Source organism: Fukomys damarensis, unplaced genomic scaffold (assembly GCF_012274545.1).
Source record: "Fukomys damarensis isolate Sample0158 unplaced genomic scaffold, DMR_v1.0_HiC HiC_scaffold_38, whole genome shotgun sequence".
Taxonomy (NCBI): Eukaryota; Metazoa; Chordata; class Mammalia; order Rodentia; family Bathyergidae; genus Fukomys; species Fukomys damarensis.
In genome coordinates this window covers 36,886,167-36,902,679 of record NW_022900950.1, presented here as the reverse complement: position 1 = coordinate 36,902,679, position 16,513 = coordinate 36,886,167, and the positions used below count along the sequence as shown (strand labels likewise).

The following is a 16,513-nucleotide window of genomic DNA, read 5'->3' as shown; positions in this document are numbered from 1 at the left end:
GGCTCTCAGTGAGGAAGGAGGGACATGCCCACACCAGACTCTTGCCTTCCTCTTACTGAAGATATCCCAATGGGGAGCAGCTTCTGGTCAAACTTACAGTTTAATAAGGGCTCTCTGCAGTCATGACCAAAGGTAGAAAGCAGCACAGAAACCATGACTAATTGCCACCTTGTAGCCAACACTTCCTGGCCTGGATGCCATGGGCATTGCTATTGCTGCAGCTGTTGACAAGTGGCCTGCGGTCTACACACACACACACACACACACACACACACACACACACCCCTTTCATACCTCCCCATCTCCCACCACATGACTCCTCATAGCAAATCCCAAGACCAGAGTCAAATGAGAGAAAAATGACATATACTGTGATTCCCTCGGCTGAGGAACATTAACAACCTTGAATTCCAGATAATTACATATGAGTGTCCTAGAACTTTAGGATCCTGGAGTTGGATGAGATCGTAAGTCATATTTTCCAACTTCCCCCCTACTCACTACTTAGTATTTCCTTCTTAGAGCTTCCCTCAGGATTCACTCAGTCTCTACTTGTAAGCTTCTCCCCAGAAGGGTGAACTTTTTACACCACAAGGCAATTTATCCTATTGTAGTTATTAGAAAGGTCTCCCGTGGAATAAGTTAAAAGCTGATTTGATGTAAGCTCATACATTGGATCCTACTTATTTTCCCTGGAGAGGCACAAAATATGGATTTCACTCTTTGCCCACACAGCAGCAGCCCTTCAGCTCTGTCTGCTAGAGCAAAAGTTGCTAACCTACAGCTTCTAATTTTATAAATAGTGTTTTACTGGAGCTCCCTCATACTCTTTGTTTTCCAGACAATGGCAGAGTCGGTAGAGGATTAGCAACCAAGACCATATGGCCTGTAAACCCAAAATATTTTCTGTCCAGCACTTCACAGAAAAATTATTTTGATCCCTGCTCAGTCTAGAAGAAATTTTACTAATCTATCTGTGGTGAATTACCTGGGTGTTTTGGTTGTTTTATTTTCATTTCCAGTCTGCCAAAGGCACACTTTTGTAAAATTCAATACAAATGAATTGTTTAAAATATGAATTTTTAATTATAGAAAATGCACCCCTAAATGATTCAGAATTACATTCAATGAACACAAAATTGCATTCCAATAAATATAAGTAAAATAAATACAACAGAAAATGAAAAATATGGTAAATGCTACATATTTTTCTTAAAAGTATTTATAATATGAAAAATCAGGATAGTCCTCATAATTTTTGTTCTTTATCTGTTTTTACTAAACAAAAGTTTATATGGAAGTAGCAATAAATTAATTTTCTATATTACTCTATACATACACATAGAACACTCACTGTGACTAGGTAAGTATGAGATTTTTAATGAATCTGTGGGTTTTTTTCCTCGTTATCCAATTTAAGCAGTATTGACAACACTATCCATAGGGAATAATGTTTATACATAATATTTTTTTGCTGTTTTGACATCACTCATGACAAAACTAGCCTTACAGAGTAAGTTTACTAGAATGAACTCAGATGTTTAAAACAGTTTCAAAGCTTAGGGTATTCCTTCAACTATCTTTAATTCAGAATGAAGGATGTCGTGCCACACTTTCAAATCATGTTCAAGTCTTCATCCTTAGCTAGATTCTACAATTACAAAGCTGTAAGCTTAGATTATGAAACAGTTCAGAAGGTGTGGGTTATAGTAGATAAGCTGATTTACTCTGTTCAATAAGACAAGTCCACAATCTCAAGCTTGGACAGCATAGTCCTGTCAGATAGTACCCAATAGTTTTACTGCCTGCTCTCAGTTTCTGTGCCTGCCTCTCTGAGGACTGGGAGGTCTGTGCACTCACACTTCCCTAACCACACTTTGAGCTGCACTGTCCAGAGTTCCTTGCTTCTGAGCCAGATTAATTGGTTCTTTCAGTCATTCTTCACAGAAGGCTGTAGTTCCTAGATCTTTGTCCATTCTAATTGCTCTTCTCTAGAAACACACCTTTAATAGGTGGCCCTTAGAAAGAGCCCAAGGTTCCTGTTGCATCTGGCCAGTGAAAATACGGTGGGCTCTAATCTTTCAAATCTTGAGTTCCCTGTTCCATTTGCACATCCTGAGGATGGCATCTTTGGTAGCCATATTGCATGGCTAATTCAGTGTAAGATTAAATCTGCCAAAACTCTTAATTCTGTGAATTGAAACAGCCCCTGAACTAAATCCATTATACCCTACACATCTTATAGTTGATTTTTAAAGTTAAGGTCATTGTATTTCACTTCATGAAATGTCAACCTATGAACTGATAATCCTTCCATTATGTTAAATTATTTATACAATACAGATTATCCTTATCCAAAATCCTGGGGACCAGAAGTGTTTGGATTTTAGTTATTTTTTAGATTCTGGAAGAATACCATATGCATAATAATAAATCTTGGAGATAATGACCAAGTCTAAACATGGAATTTATTTAATTTCCATATACACCTTACATACATTGCTTACAGGTAACTTTGTACAATAATTTTAGTAATTTTGTGCATTAAACAAAGTTTTTGTGGTGTGCTATATGTTTTTGTAGTGTTACACTGGCCTTCAAAAATCTCAGACTCCAGGTTATTTCAGATTTGGGATTTTTTGGATTAGAGATGTTCAGCCTGTATTGATGCTTGTCAATAGTTTAATTAGTCTTTTGCTATTTCTGGAGTTTTTTTTGTTTGTTTTTTTTGTGCGTGTGTTTTTGTTTTTTTTGGTACCAGGGATCGAACTTGGGTCCTTCTGCTTGTGAAGCAGGCAGCGGAACCACTGAGCTAAATCCCCAGCCCTTCTGTTGTTGTTTTTGAGACAGTGTCTCACTAAATTCCACAGGCTAGCCATGATGTGTATTGCTTTCATTATTATTTTACAGTTGAGAAAACTGAATCTCAAAGAGGATACCTAGATCAAGATCCCTTAGCGAATAATTGTATGCCATCTTCATATTTTAAAAGCACATGTTCTGGCTCATTTAAGTTCTTAAAATGTCCATGAGTTTGAGGCCTGCACAGATCTCTCCCTCAGTTGCCTTCAAAGTCTTTTAATCCCACTCCTTGATGGATTTGCTCAACAATTAACTAACAAAATTCTGGTAGCATCAAGCCCAGTTGGCCATCCTAACCACAAAAGTATCATGAGGGTCTTCTGTATGTCCACTGCTGAAATTCTGATATTCTGTGTCCCTAGTATGTGCATGATCTACCAAACTATTAAAATTGGAGAATAAAGTTAGTTTAGAGTGTCCTTACTTCATAAACACATCTGATTCTTAGCTCCATTTTACATTTCTAAATAATTACAAATTGTTTGTAACCTCAAAATCATGACCAAACAGATGAAATCTGATAATTTTTTAAGCAATCTGAATACTATCGCAAATATTATTGGAGAGTCTGCCGTGGGCCTGATACTTTGCTCAGCTCCAAATGTATAAAAAGAACCTAAAGTCTAGTAAAGTACATTTTGCACACCATAGATCATGGCCCTGTTTTGCATTTTTAGTGGGTCATAAACAATATGGCCAATAATATAAAACAGACTAGCCTAGGCTACAAATAAAGTATCTAAAATACTCAGACCAGAAGTTATATAGATTTTGGATTTTTTTAGATTATGAAATACTTGAATACTCATAATGAGATATCTTGTGGTTGGGTTCTAAGTCTAAACATGAAGTTCATTTATACTTTATATATACCATTGTACACATAGCCTGAAGGTAATTTTATACAATATTTTAAGATTACTTGCAGTTTTCTATGTATCACATGAGGTCAAATGTGGAATTGTCCACTTGTGTCAGTGTTGGCACTCAGAAATTTTGGATTTGGGAACATTTCAGATTTCAATGTTTTGGATTAGAGATCCTCAAACCTGTATAAAATATGAGAATACAAACAAACAGGGATACTTATGATAACATAACTTTTTGTTGTTCTAGTATAACATAGGTATACCCTGACTTGCGATAGAAAATGTATCTCATCATGTGGCATTGTCCCATCTTTGAAAGATCTTTCACTAGTGGAGAAAACAAACACAGAACCATTTTGGTACTCGGAAATATACTGTGATATAACTGTACTGTATACAGAGAGTGCTAAAGGAAAAGGGTGTGTTTTACTTTTCTTTTTTGTTTTGTTTTTATTTTTATTGCTTTGGTAAAACAACCTAAAGATTTCAGAATTTCCCTGAACTATTTGGCTATGTTTCCAGGAGTTACCACTCTTTCACATGCCTCAGTAGGACTCTTTCACATGCCTCAGTAGAATTGTAAATATCTTCCTGTTGACCAAAGTTAGCATAATAAGCTCTTCAATCTCAGCAGATAGGAAGAGCATTCTATCCCCAGGCCATAGAGCCCTGCTTGGTATCTTATCTAAAATAGTCCTAATCCAACTAGTATGTGGTTTACTAGCATCAGTAACCAGGTTTGACAGGGTAGTTGGAACCAACATTTAAATATTATACTTTCTCTTTCTTAAAAAATCTGTATTTTCTTTACAAGTGGATCTTTCTTTCGCCTTCTCTAAAATTGTTTGCTGGATGGGCGTTTTTAAGATGCTTACTTAATTTCACCTCATTAGCTTCCTGAAATGTGATGTGAAAATTCAACAAGCCTTACCTTTATCTATTATATTACCATGTATATAATCAGCCCTCATGTATTGGTTTTTATGTTATCAATCACAGGAAAAGAAGAAGCAGAAAGTACCACAAAAAAAGTGTATTTTGATTCATGATTCCAATCTCCTGCCTTTTTTTCCCTGTGTAAAATTTTAGTTTTTTAAATTCTTTCATCAAACTTCTATACTACTTTTTTAAAAATCAAACCTTTATTCCCCTATTGTGATATCAAAGCTATGTAATTCTTATTAATACTTTCATTTTGTACTTCCTTGTACTTTCTACTTGAATGTTCAAATTTAGTCCAACCCAGACAGAATCTAGTTTTTGAGCAATTAAATAAGAAATGGAACATTCCAACAATACTTACTACATCTGTTTCCTTTATTTTGAAAATGGAATATATTGCAAGGTTAAGGGCAATTAAGGTAAATGTTAGATATATTAAAACAATAGATAAATGAATAAATATTTTAAAATAACAAATACTCTACAGCGAGGGACTCCTAAATGCATTGCCTTATTTAATCCCTTCAGCAAATCTATGAGACAAAGCTTATTTTTAATCTCACTCTATATGTGATGGAAACTCCTTTAGAGAAGCTAACTTGAAAACAATTGCAGAGTTCTTACCTGTTACCACTAGCCCTTTACACCAGCTCTTAGAACTTGATGTCAAAGTCAGATGAAAGTAAATTCAACCAGCAAAAAAAATCAAAATCAAGTATTTATTATGAGTTTGGCACTGGAGGTGATATAAATATGGACAAAAGAGGGAAATACAGGCCCTGCTCTTGTTGGAAGCTTTCAAAGCTGAAGGCTTCTTTATATGATCATGTTTGGATAGCACTGTGGAAAGTTGGATAGGGAAAATCTAAAGACAAATATCCTGACTAGATTTTTACTGTAATAGATCCAAAAATAGGTGGTGAAGGCCTGGACTAAGAGAATGGAGTGAAGATAAAGGAAGAGAACAGATTTAAATGTCATTTTCACATAGGATCTTAGTGATATGCATGGTGAGGAAGAGCCAGGAGCTGACATTTCAGTTCTTTCTGGAAGCATGTTATAGTTCAGGATTTGTGCTGGGCCCCTGGGACCCACAAGGATACATAAGACCACTCCTGGCTTCAGGGAATACAGTCTCATCATCTCTCTGGTGCTTGAAATTCAGGTAGAAACCAGACAGGTGAAGTCAGTGTGTGAGGTCAGAATCAAAATATTGGAAAGCCATGGAGATGGACATAGCAACTTGCACATGTGTGTCCTGCCAAAGGCATTCCTATTTGGGGTTGATGAAACACAGAAAGGTTGGTCAGGCAAAGCAGCAGTTGGACTACACTGTGGAAATGTGATCTCTAAACTAACCCCCAAATTTCTATATAAATAATTTTGGTAGATGATTTTGCTGTTAATTTATTCAGGGACTATACAGTAACAGTCAACTTTGAAAGTGTTAACTTTGAAATAAGTGACCATTGAAATTCAAAGAGAGAAGTTGAAAGAATGGTCCTAGAGCTCAACGAAGAGGTTTTGGGGAAGTAAGTGCTCTTTATGGCAGGGTTGAGTGAGTGTGTGTGGAGTAGGGTGGGGGAATGTGGGCGTGTGTGTGTGTGTGTGTGTGTGTGTGTGTGTAAAAGAGAACTGCAGGTGTTTTATATTTAGACTGTAGTCAGATGGTAATTGCATCCTCATTGGAATCAGTCAGAGAAAACTTAGTAAGAATTTTTAAAAATCTATGAAAATGGGAAGAAAGTAAGCTTAGCAAGTTGAGAAGAAACCCTCTATTCCTGATGAGAAAGAGGGCTTGTAAGACCAAGAAACCAGGCAGGGGCACCCAGGACACGCTGTGTGAATGGAAAGAAAGACAGAGGGGAATAGGAGTTGGATCCATTCTTGCCTGGGTCACCTGCAGCCAAGCACCCTGAAAATGCGATTCTTCCTTTATGTTTTATACAGTGTGACGACTCAGATGAGGAAGATCTTTGTATCAGCAACAAATGGACTTTCCAAAGAACCAGCCGCAGGTGGTCTCGTGTGGACGACCTGCACACGCTGTTCCCTGGGAGAGACAGAAATGGGTCACCGGGAGGCCCTAAGATGAGAAACACCACCAGCAGTGAGAGTGTCCTCACAGACCTGAGCGAGCCTGAGGTCTGCTCCATTCACAGCGAAAGCAGTGGAGGCAGCGACAACCGAAGCCAGTCTGGCCAGTACTGTGCCGATAGCCCGGGCATGCTGGAGGCCACCCTAGTTGGCAGCAGCCTCCCACAGAACTCCCGGGACCTTCTCAACCACCCTTTCTACCCTAAGAATGAGAAACCCACCAGGACCCGGGCGAAATCATTTTTGAAACGCATGGAAACGCTCCGAGCCAAGGGAGCACACGGAAGACACAAGGGGTCAGGGCAGACAGGTGGCTTGGTGATCAGTGGACCTGTGTTGCAACAGGAGCCAGAGTCCTTTAGGGCCATGCAGTGCATCCAGGTACCAAATGGAGATCTCCAGAATTCACCCCCCACTGCCTGCAGAAAAGGACTTCCGTGCTCCAGCAAATCCAGTGGAGAGAGCAGCCCCTCAGAGAATAGCAGCAGTGGGGTGAGCACTCCATGCCTGAAGGAACAGAAATGCCACCATGAGGCCAACAAACGTGGGGGCATGTACCTGGAGGACTTGGATGTCCTGTCAGGGACAGCACTACAGGATGCAGGAGGCCAAAACCACGCACATGGGTTTCACTCCCAAGAGAACTTGGTTGTACACATTCCCAAGGATCACAAACCAGGAACATTTCCCAAGGCACTTTCTATTGAAAGCCTGTCACCCACAGATAACAGCAACGGGGTTAACTGGAGGACTGGGAGCATCTCACTGGGCAGTCAACAAGGTCCTGGCACAAGGGAGCCCAGGCTCATGGCATCCTGCCACAGAGCAAGCCGAGTCAGTGTCTATGACAATGTCCCTGGCTCCCATCTGTATGCCAGTACAGGAGACCTGTTAGACTTGGGGAAAGACTTCCCTCAGCTGGATGACATTCTGCAGCACGTCAATGGGCTCCAAGAGGTGGTGGATGACTGGTCAAAAAATGTCTTGCCTGAACTGCAATCTCATGACATGTTGCTTGGGGAACCTGGTTTGCCTCCCTTTCCATCTCCTAATCAGATCACCTTAGATTTTGAAGGCAACTCTGTCTCAGAGGGTCGGACAACACCCAGTGATGTGGAAAGAGATGGAACATCTCTGAATGAATCTGAGGCCACAGGTGTCAGGGAAAGGAGGGATTCTGGTGTAGGGGCCTCTCTGACCAGGCCAAACAGGTGGGTGCCACACTTTTGTGAATGGATGTTTCATCCTAGTAGTTATGCAATGTTTAGTTCCTTAACCACATGGGTAGGACACTTACTAAATGCCTGACACTACCCAAAATGATACATATGGGGTTTTTTTATATGTTTGTTTTGTTCCGGGGATCAAACTCAGGACCTTGCGCTTGTGAAGCAGGCGGTAAAACCACTGAGCTAAATCCCCAGCCGTGATACATATGGTTTTGAATTACTCAAATGGAAGTATGTCTTTTGTATAGATGTGGTAATTGTATCCATGTCAACACATATTCATATCTGTTTACTCTTTTTTGTTTTTTGCTTTTGTTTTTATTTTTGTTTTGTTTTGTTTTTTTGGTATCAGGGATCTATCTTGGGACCTTGTGCATGCAAAGCAGGCTGCAGAACCACCAAGCTAAATCCCCGGTCCTATCCTTTATTTTGATTTTAGTTTTATTAAAGTTTTTTTGAGTCTCTCATGTGCAGTGCCATATGTCAGGTACCATACATGGGGAATCGTGGATAAATGAGACCCAGTTCCTATGCCAGGGCTTCTCCCACCCCATCAAAACATATTAATTAAAATGTCTCTGCTTCCAGTTTTGAACCTTTTTTTAACCCCATGAGAAACAGGAGATCTAAGGCATGTACTTTGGTAAATTATTTTTGCTTTAAGATGCTGATTATAAACCATATAAGAACTTATTTACAGAGACCACTTGAGAAGCACACTAGAAAATGGCTGTGGGAGGCCTTAATGGTAGAGTCACTGATATGTTCTCATCTGAGCCTGTCACCTTCTGGCTCCATCTCAGCCATATTTGAGAGTTAGAGCACGGAGGCATGAAAGGCAGAGTGAAATGCTTTATAGCCCCAGTGCTTGAGAACACTCCTGCAGTAAGTTCCTTCTCTTTCTCTCTCTCTCTCTCTCTCTGTCTCTCTCTGTGTCTCTTTCCCTCTCCCTTCGGTGTGTCTCCTTTTTCCTTATCTCTGTCTTTCTTTGTCTGTCTGTCTGTCTCTGTTTCACACACATACACATTCACACTGTCTCAGTTGCTCTTAACACTTCGGAAACAAATCTGAGAATAAACAAATAAACTTAATTTATCATTTATTTAAACCCCATAATGAAAAAGTTAATATGACTTTTACTAGATGTATCCAGTTTAAAAAAAAATAATTTCTCTTGTGAATTTTGCACATTTATGTCATCAGTTATTTGCTTTGTGATTTTCTTGGCTCAGAAACAGTTTTGATGAGCCACTTACACACAGGAGGTGTCCTGTGTCTCCCAGTAACGAGTCCACTCTGTGACTGGCTTCTCTGATACTCTTCCTGCTCCAGGCGGCTGCAGTGGAACAGCTTCCAGCTCTCGCACCAGCCTCGGCCGTCCCCAGCCTCGGCCCACATCAGCAGCCAGACCGCCGGCCAGCTGAACCTGCTCCAGCGCTTCTCGCTGCTGCGCCTCACAGCCATCATGGAGAAGCACTCCATGTCCAACAAGCACGGCTGGACATGGTGTGTAGCGTGTTTACGGGGACTGTGTGTTCAGGGCTGGGTGTGCACTTGCAAAAACGTCAGTGTGTGCACCCTTGTGTCTAAAGAATCTCTTCTTTGCCTGCACTCCATCTGCAGGAAATCCCACACCCGAGAGTCCAGCCTTTCGGTCCACCTTGTGAGCTGCCCAGCTCAGGTGCCATGCAGCCCGCAGAAAGCATTACGTTATTTGTCTCTCTCGGTTGGTTTCCAAGGAAGTCAGTCAGGCTCCAAGACAGAAAAAGAGACCAGTAAAGGGCCACAGATTAGGAACAGAGGAATTAAAAATAAACTTGCCATAAAATAATTCTAGCAGTTTGCAGACCAACATCTGTCTCTTGCACCTTCTGGACCAAAATGGAATTTATGATTTAAAGCATTAATTTGTTCAGAGCACATTTAATTTTTCAAATACTTTCAAACCCTCATTGACAAATAAAAACTAGAATATCAACAGTAAATCTTTGCTATTCAAGAACTGACAGAAGCACAGGTTGGAACTTGTATATGGACCTATGGTAGATGTTTTGGTGAAAATGAAAAATACAAAATGTGTCAGTAATTGTCATGAATTATGTATATAGAAGGATCAGTGGTGCTTTTATAGAAATATTTTAGAAGGTTATGAATTGTGTGGCCAATTCAGTATATGCTTGTGTATTAAATTTCCCTTTTAAAAAGGGCAACCGACTCTAGAAAACAAGAAATGTGGTTCATCTTCCCTCACCTTTCTCCCCCAACCCCAACCAGATTTCTTCTTCCTTGTATAATTTTACATATGTTTTATCTTGTTCTGTGGTATTGTGTTCAACACTTGAAGGATGTATCAGTCACAATTAAATTGGAAAGTTATCCACTTGACTTGAAAACAGAGCTATAAATACATTCTGCTGACACGAATAATGGTTTTTAATAGAAATAACACGCAAGCAGAGACCATGCATAGAACTACCTTGTAGTGTGATTAATGGAGAGAAAACGTTGAATTCTCTCTGTGTCTGTGGGGTGTTGCAATGAGAGCTTGGCTTCCCTCTCGCTTTCTTCCACAGCCTTTCCCTGCATTGTGCCCCAGGGGCCTTGCATGACCTGGTTTCTGTGATTTCTAGGTCAGTGCCAAAGTTTATGAAGAGGATGAAAGTTCCTGATTATAAAGACAAAGCTGTCTTTGGTGTTCCTCTCATAGTTCATGTCCAGAGATCAGGACAACCTCTGCCTCAAAGCATTCAGCAAGCACTGATCTACCTACGCAGCAATTGTCTCGATCAGGTAAGGCTATAAATCCTAAACATGGGCTTAGATTAACAAAATGCCAGACAGTCAACCTGTGCAGTACCAGGCAAGGCATGTCTCACTGAAAACAAAAGGCACTGTACTCTTTACAGTTGAAAATTTAATTTCACTAGGCTACATTCTTGTCAAGACATTTGAGGATGAACTGGGGATCTACTTCAGTGGTTCTGCCACATGTCTTGTAATCTCTGGTACCAAAAAAAAAAAAAAGAAGAAGATATTTGAGATGTTTCCTCCTACTTAAACAACACCCAAGGATGACTGCAGAAAGTTAATATTAATAGTTTGAATGTAATCTTTAATTTGTTTACCCTAGAAAGTGGGACATAAGCAATTACTACATTTGCTTTCTAATTAGTGCCTCATTGAAACCAGTGACTTCACAGCACAATTCTATCCCTATTATATTATTTTGGAAAGAAAAATATATCGGTTTTTATGTCTCTCCTTTTATTAATTTTTGAAGCAGCACATGACCAAGAAATTTTAAACCAAAGACAGACTGATTTATATCTTTTTAAAATGTGCCAGTAAAATATGATAACAGTGCCAATTAAATGATTGTCCCCTTATCTAATGAGTTCATTATAAAGCTTTTGTTAGACAAAATATTCAGAGATCATTTTCCACCTCCAAAACTGTCTAGGGACCACCATGATGATGAACTGTGGTTAGACCCAGAGTGAAATTCATCTTGTAATTTACAAACCAAAACTTTTCTTCCCTCAGATTAACACCCATCCCTATAGTTTCTTGGACATTCTGTTCAAAAGGAAAGCCATATTCCTGCTTCATAAATTGCAGCCTTGAGGAACAAGGGTATTTTGGGGAAACTATTCCATAAATGATCTTTGTTCATAATACTATTTAATGGAATGTGATGAATCTATACCAAATTGAGATTATTTGCACTTTTTATAGATTTACCTTTGGTCTTGGGCTAAGTGGACAGAAATGAACTAAACTATATGAATTGAAAGATCTTGGCTACTGATGCCTGCAGAGACACCAAAACCAAGAACACACTTAGAAATAAGATGATATTTGATGAATTAAGTGCCCGTTTTCAGTGGAGCAAAATAGGAGTAACAGCTTCATTGAATTTATCTTTGATTGAAATGAATTCATGATCCCCTTTGACCATTCCAACTTCTCATCTGGAGAAAAGACAAATACACATTTTTGCTCAATAGACATTGGGTAGCTGTTGGTGTTGTCATGGTGATGGGTTTTGAGAAATACCTTTACTAGCTTGCTTATTTTCCAGAAAGAAGGACAACAAACTACTTTAAAAGTAGAATGCCCATCTTTGGCACATGCCCCAATAATTGACTTACGAGTGACATCCCAACAGAGCAAACTGATAAATCTGGTTACTTATATATAGTATCTTTTAAATTTTAGAGATTCTACCAAGGATACACATTAATCAGAGTTAACGTTCTACATGTGTTTCACTGAGTGGAAATTTCAGAGGTAGGCTTGGTGAATATCTGGAAATATCCATTCTGGTCTCTTTTCAATCCTAAAAGTATTTTATGTTCTTTGACACAAAATTCTGGTTTCAATTATATTTTAATTGGTTTGTTGATAAAGAGCCAAGACTGTGTTTTGTGGAAGGTAGCCTTTGATTCAGACACATGAAAAAATTTGTAAAAGTGTACACAGACTTACCTCCCCTTTAAGTTTTTGTTTCTCCCTTTCCCTGAGCATAGAGAATGTTTTTGACTAAAAGCATAGCCAACTAATGCTTATCAGCAAAAATTCTATTAATAGAAAATGGTGTTGTTTAAGTCTGCCTAAAGAAAATGCAGTCTATCTATACCATTAATTCAACAAGAGCCTTTCTCAACTGCCCAGCATGTTTGAGGCAAGTGTACTAAGTGTTCTGCTTTCCTTGCTTTATTTAATTCTGTATCCACCCTGGGCAGTGTTAACACCTGGTCTCTGGGATGGAGTTAACACTTGCTTGTAAATCTGGCAACTCAAGAGTCTAAATTTTAAACCACTGTCCTCCACTTCACTGTTAGAATTACTTTTCCATGGTGGCTTTTGGCCCAATGCTGTCCCAGTATAAGTGATTCTTTAAAAGATGGACTTACACAGATTGATCTGTTGTCAATATTTTGTTCCTGATATTGTTCATTATGTCATGTACTGTTCTTTCTGTGAGAATGGGGTGTAGAATGTTTTTTTGTTCTGGCTTTAGCCCTTGAAAACACTGCGTTTCTTTTGGATCACTGGTCTGTTTTTTATATTATAGACTCAAGGCTCATTCAGGTGGGTGTGTTTTCCTCTCTATACTGGCTGCTAGAAAGCTGAAAACTAAATGAGTATTCTGCTTGTAATAAATATATGTGAATTTTTGACATTAATATTTACATCAGTATCATTCCTAGTTTCAGTTATACTTTTCTATCTATTTTCTTCTTGCTATAACTTTCTATTGTCTTTAATTCAATTTAGTTATCTTATTGTATTTTATAGATCATTATAAGTCACCTTAAGTTCCTTCTTGAACAAGGTTGGGTATAAATGAATGAATAATAGGCCGGGGATTTAGCTCAGTGGTTCCACTGCCTGCCTCACAAGTGCAAGGACCTGAGTTCGATCCCTAATACCAAAAAAACAAACAAACAAATGAATAATAATACCACTGTTGTACTCACTACCCAGTATTTAGTGTAGACTATAAGCCATTCCCGTCCTTTGTGGATTCTGAATGAGGTGCAGCACCGGTATTACTGTCATATATGGGTCCAGTATCCTTTTGAGGCAAATGTTGTAGAGAGTGAAAGTTATATAAATAGAAAGGAGAGTAGACATCAAACTGTCCTCAACGTTCATGCATTGGCTTATCTCCAGTGCCTTATCTCTCAAGTTCCTAGCTATTTTTTTTTTTAATCTGGAAGAATTCCATGCCGAAAAACTGTAGGGGCAAAGCTTTTTAGGAAAAAGATTAATTTCAAGGATTTAAATACTTATTCTAAATGTAATCAAAGTGAATAAGGCAAGACATCCATTGTATCAGAAACAAAGATGAATCTAAAAGATAGCAAAAGGTCTTTCACTGTGGACAGCTCCCAGCTTAATCCTGGCTTGATTTTCTGCCTTATAAGTCCTTTCCCTTTTTCAACACACCACAGAGGCCATCTCACTGGTCCCTGTAAAAAAGAAAGGTGTTAAGGACATAAGAGGACCTAAGAGGAAACTAGAGAAACAAAGAAAAATCCCAGAAAATCAGGCACTGAACAAAGACTGTCCTATAGATTTAAAAGCATATGAAAGCTAATGAATCAGAAAAGAGGAGAGCAAGGGTAAAGAAGAAGGAGAGAAACACTAGATGAATCTTCTTTGTCCATAGGGCCTTGTTGAAATTAAGACTATTCAGGTCAGCAGAGGGCCTTGAAATCTCCTCAGAGTCACAGAAGACCAGAACATCTCCAAACAGCCTTCCTCTAAGTCATGATGGTGATGAAAACCACCATCTAAGACTCTTCCAGAGGTCCCAGCCTTGATTTTGGGGGAAGGAGGCTTTCCAGCAATGAGGCAGTCCCTTTCCTTCACGCTAAGCATTCATCTTGAACATAAGTACTCATCAAAAATAGTTGACCAGCCTCACAGAGCCATGAAACATTGCCAGCATTGCACCTCCCATACTTACCATTGCATTATATATGATGAAGCATAGTGTATCCATTTTTGTCCTTAAAGATGGCTGTAGATGAAATAGAAAAGTTCAGCCTTCAATTACAAAGCATTTGTATTCATACACAGCAGTGTGTGAGAGGAGTCTTGCTTTGTTGTCTGAGCTTTTATTTCTACCCTAAATCAATTGTCCACAGATGCATAGGTTAGACCTGAGTCCTGATGAATATGAAATCACTGCAGTGAGACACAAAGCCTGCAGTGCTCAAAATTAGAATTTGCTACACACTCTTCTTATAAATCTGTTTCTGAATAAAGCCAACCTTTCTTCATTATCTGGGCACATTTCTATAGAAGAGGAAATGGAAGTCCTGATAAACATCATTAAGCCCTGCAAGGATTAGCATAAATAGGATGCCAGGAGAAGATTTAATATTATTTAGATGAAATTTGAATTCTAGTGCAGCACTCATGCCCAGCCACTCCTTCTAATGGAGCAGTACCTTTTTAAAAGCCTAATTATACTTGGGGATATACTTTGTACTCAGCAAAACGTTCCTCTATTTTGCTACTGTTCATCACATTGCTCTCTATGGCCATACCACCCTGAATGTGCCCAATCTTGTCTGTTCATCTCTTTGCTTATTGCCTACCTCAGATAACATGAGAGATGCTCTGGAACCATCTATTTAAATTATACCTCCAGCCTTCGCTTTTTCATAGCCAATTTTTTAGGTGGAAGATGAAAAAGAGAAAAGATAAAGTTAGAACACTCATTCTCTTATCCTTAAATGGAGAAAGACAGCATGGGTAAGAGAGAGGCTTATAAGATGGATTTTCCAGCCGGGCATAGCGATGCATGGCTATTATTTCAGCACTCTGGGAGGCTGAGACAGGAGGATCAAAATTCAAGTCTAGCCTAGGTGACTTAGTAGGACCTTAAATCAAAATAAAAAAAGGGCTGGAGGTGTAACTTCGTAAAAGGCCCTGGCTTCAATCCTCTGTATCTCCCCCAATTAAAGAAGGTGGATTTTCCACTGATGGCTACCATTATTTTCTTTTTAGAGAGAATCTTTGAACTAGGCTTTGAAGGCAGATGATTTCAGGGCCTTGTATGAAATTTGTAGGGCTCAGTGTAAAATGAAGTTGTGGAATTCCTTACTCATTTATTTCTGAGAATTTCAGCCAAGTGTGGGGTCTTCTATAACTGCTAGGTCACCTACCCACTAGTGACACATCCAGAGGCAAGTGAAAGACAGGTTATCCTCAAAGGGTCTTGTTCATCATGAAGCTGAGAGCTCTGAGTCATTTTTAATCAGCAGTGATAAGGTATGCTGCTAGAAGCAATGGATTCCTTCAGCTCTCCATTTTTTACTTAAAAAAAATCTTTAGTCAAAAAATACAAATTGTTTGAACATTAGGAAATTAATGATGTCACATAAAAACAATAACAGAGTCAGAAGGCAGTGTGGTCCCAGAGTTGGTTTATTATCAGCTCATGTGATTCTTTCCATCTTTCTCCTCCGCCATCCTTACTATATCTTGAATCTGCTCTGACTTGAGACTTCTTTTCACTAGGTTTAAGTAAGAAATTTCCTTTTGGACATCCAACAAAAATCCACAGAAACTTCCCACAGTCCCCAGAAAATAAAGACAGAGCCGGAAGGTTATTGTCAAAAGTTGAGGCAAAACAAATAAATCCTTGACAACCTTCTAGACATCCTTTGAGCTCAAAGTCAGAGCAAGCACCTCAGAGCCTACAGCTGGAGAGCTCCAGACATGTCTAAAATAATTAAAATAACAATATGTGCCAAAATGAGAAAGAGACTTGGAAACTGAACAATACAAAGGAAACGTCCCTGAGATGTATGTGGCTCTGTATCAGGCCCTGAAACAGAATACAAAAGTACAAAAGGGGAACGTGTTCGACAGTTTAAACACAAACACTCTTCATAGCTCCTAATCAATATTTCTCTGCTATTAAAAAAAATATAGGAATTCTTCTCAAGTGGCATAATACCAACTTGTGTGAGGAAAAATATTTGTGAGTCA

The 16,513-nt window shown here is 38.9% G+C and overlaps 1 protein-coding gene across 5 annotated transcripts in view; it reads left to right on the top strand.

The window, feature by feature from the left end:
• Stard13 (StAR related lipid transfer domain containing 13) overlaps positions 1-16,513 on the top strand; it is a 223,522-nt gene that overhangs the window by 190,617 nt on the left and 16,392 nt on the right. For all 5 annotated transcript variants that reach the window (XM_010623914.3, XM_033759866.1, XM_010623913.3 and 2 more), the window contains 3 exons: positions 6,624-7,981; positions 9,332-9,505; positions 10,630-10,789. In XM_010623914.3, coding sequence (XP_010622216.1) covers positions 6,624-7,981; positions 9,332-9,505; positions 10,630-10,789 — 1,692 coding nt within the window. The remainder of the gene's footprint in view (positions 1-6,623; positions 7,982-9,331; positions 9,506-10,629; positions 10,790-16,513) is intronic.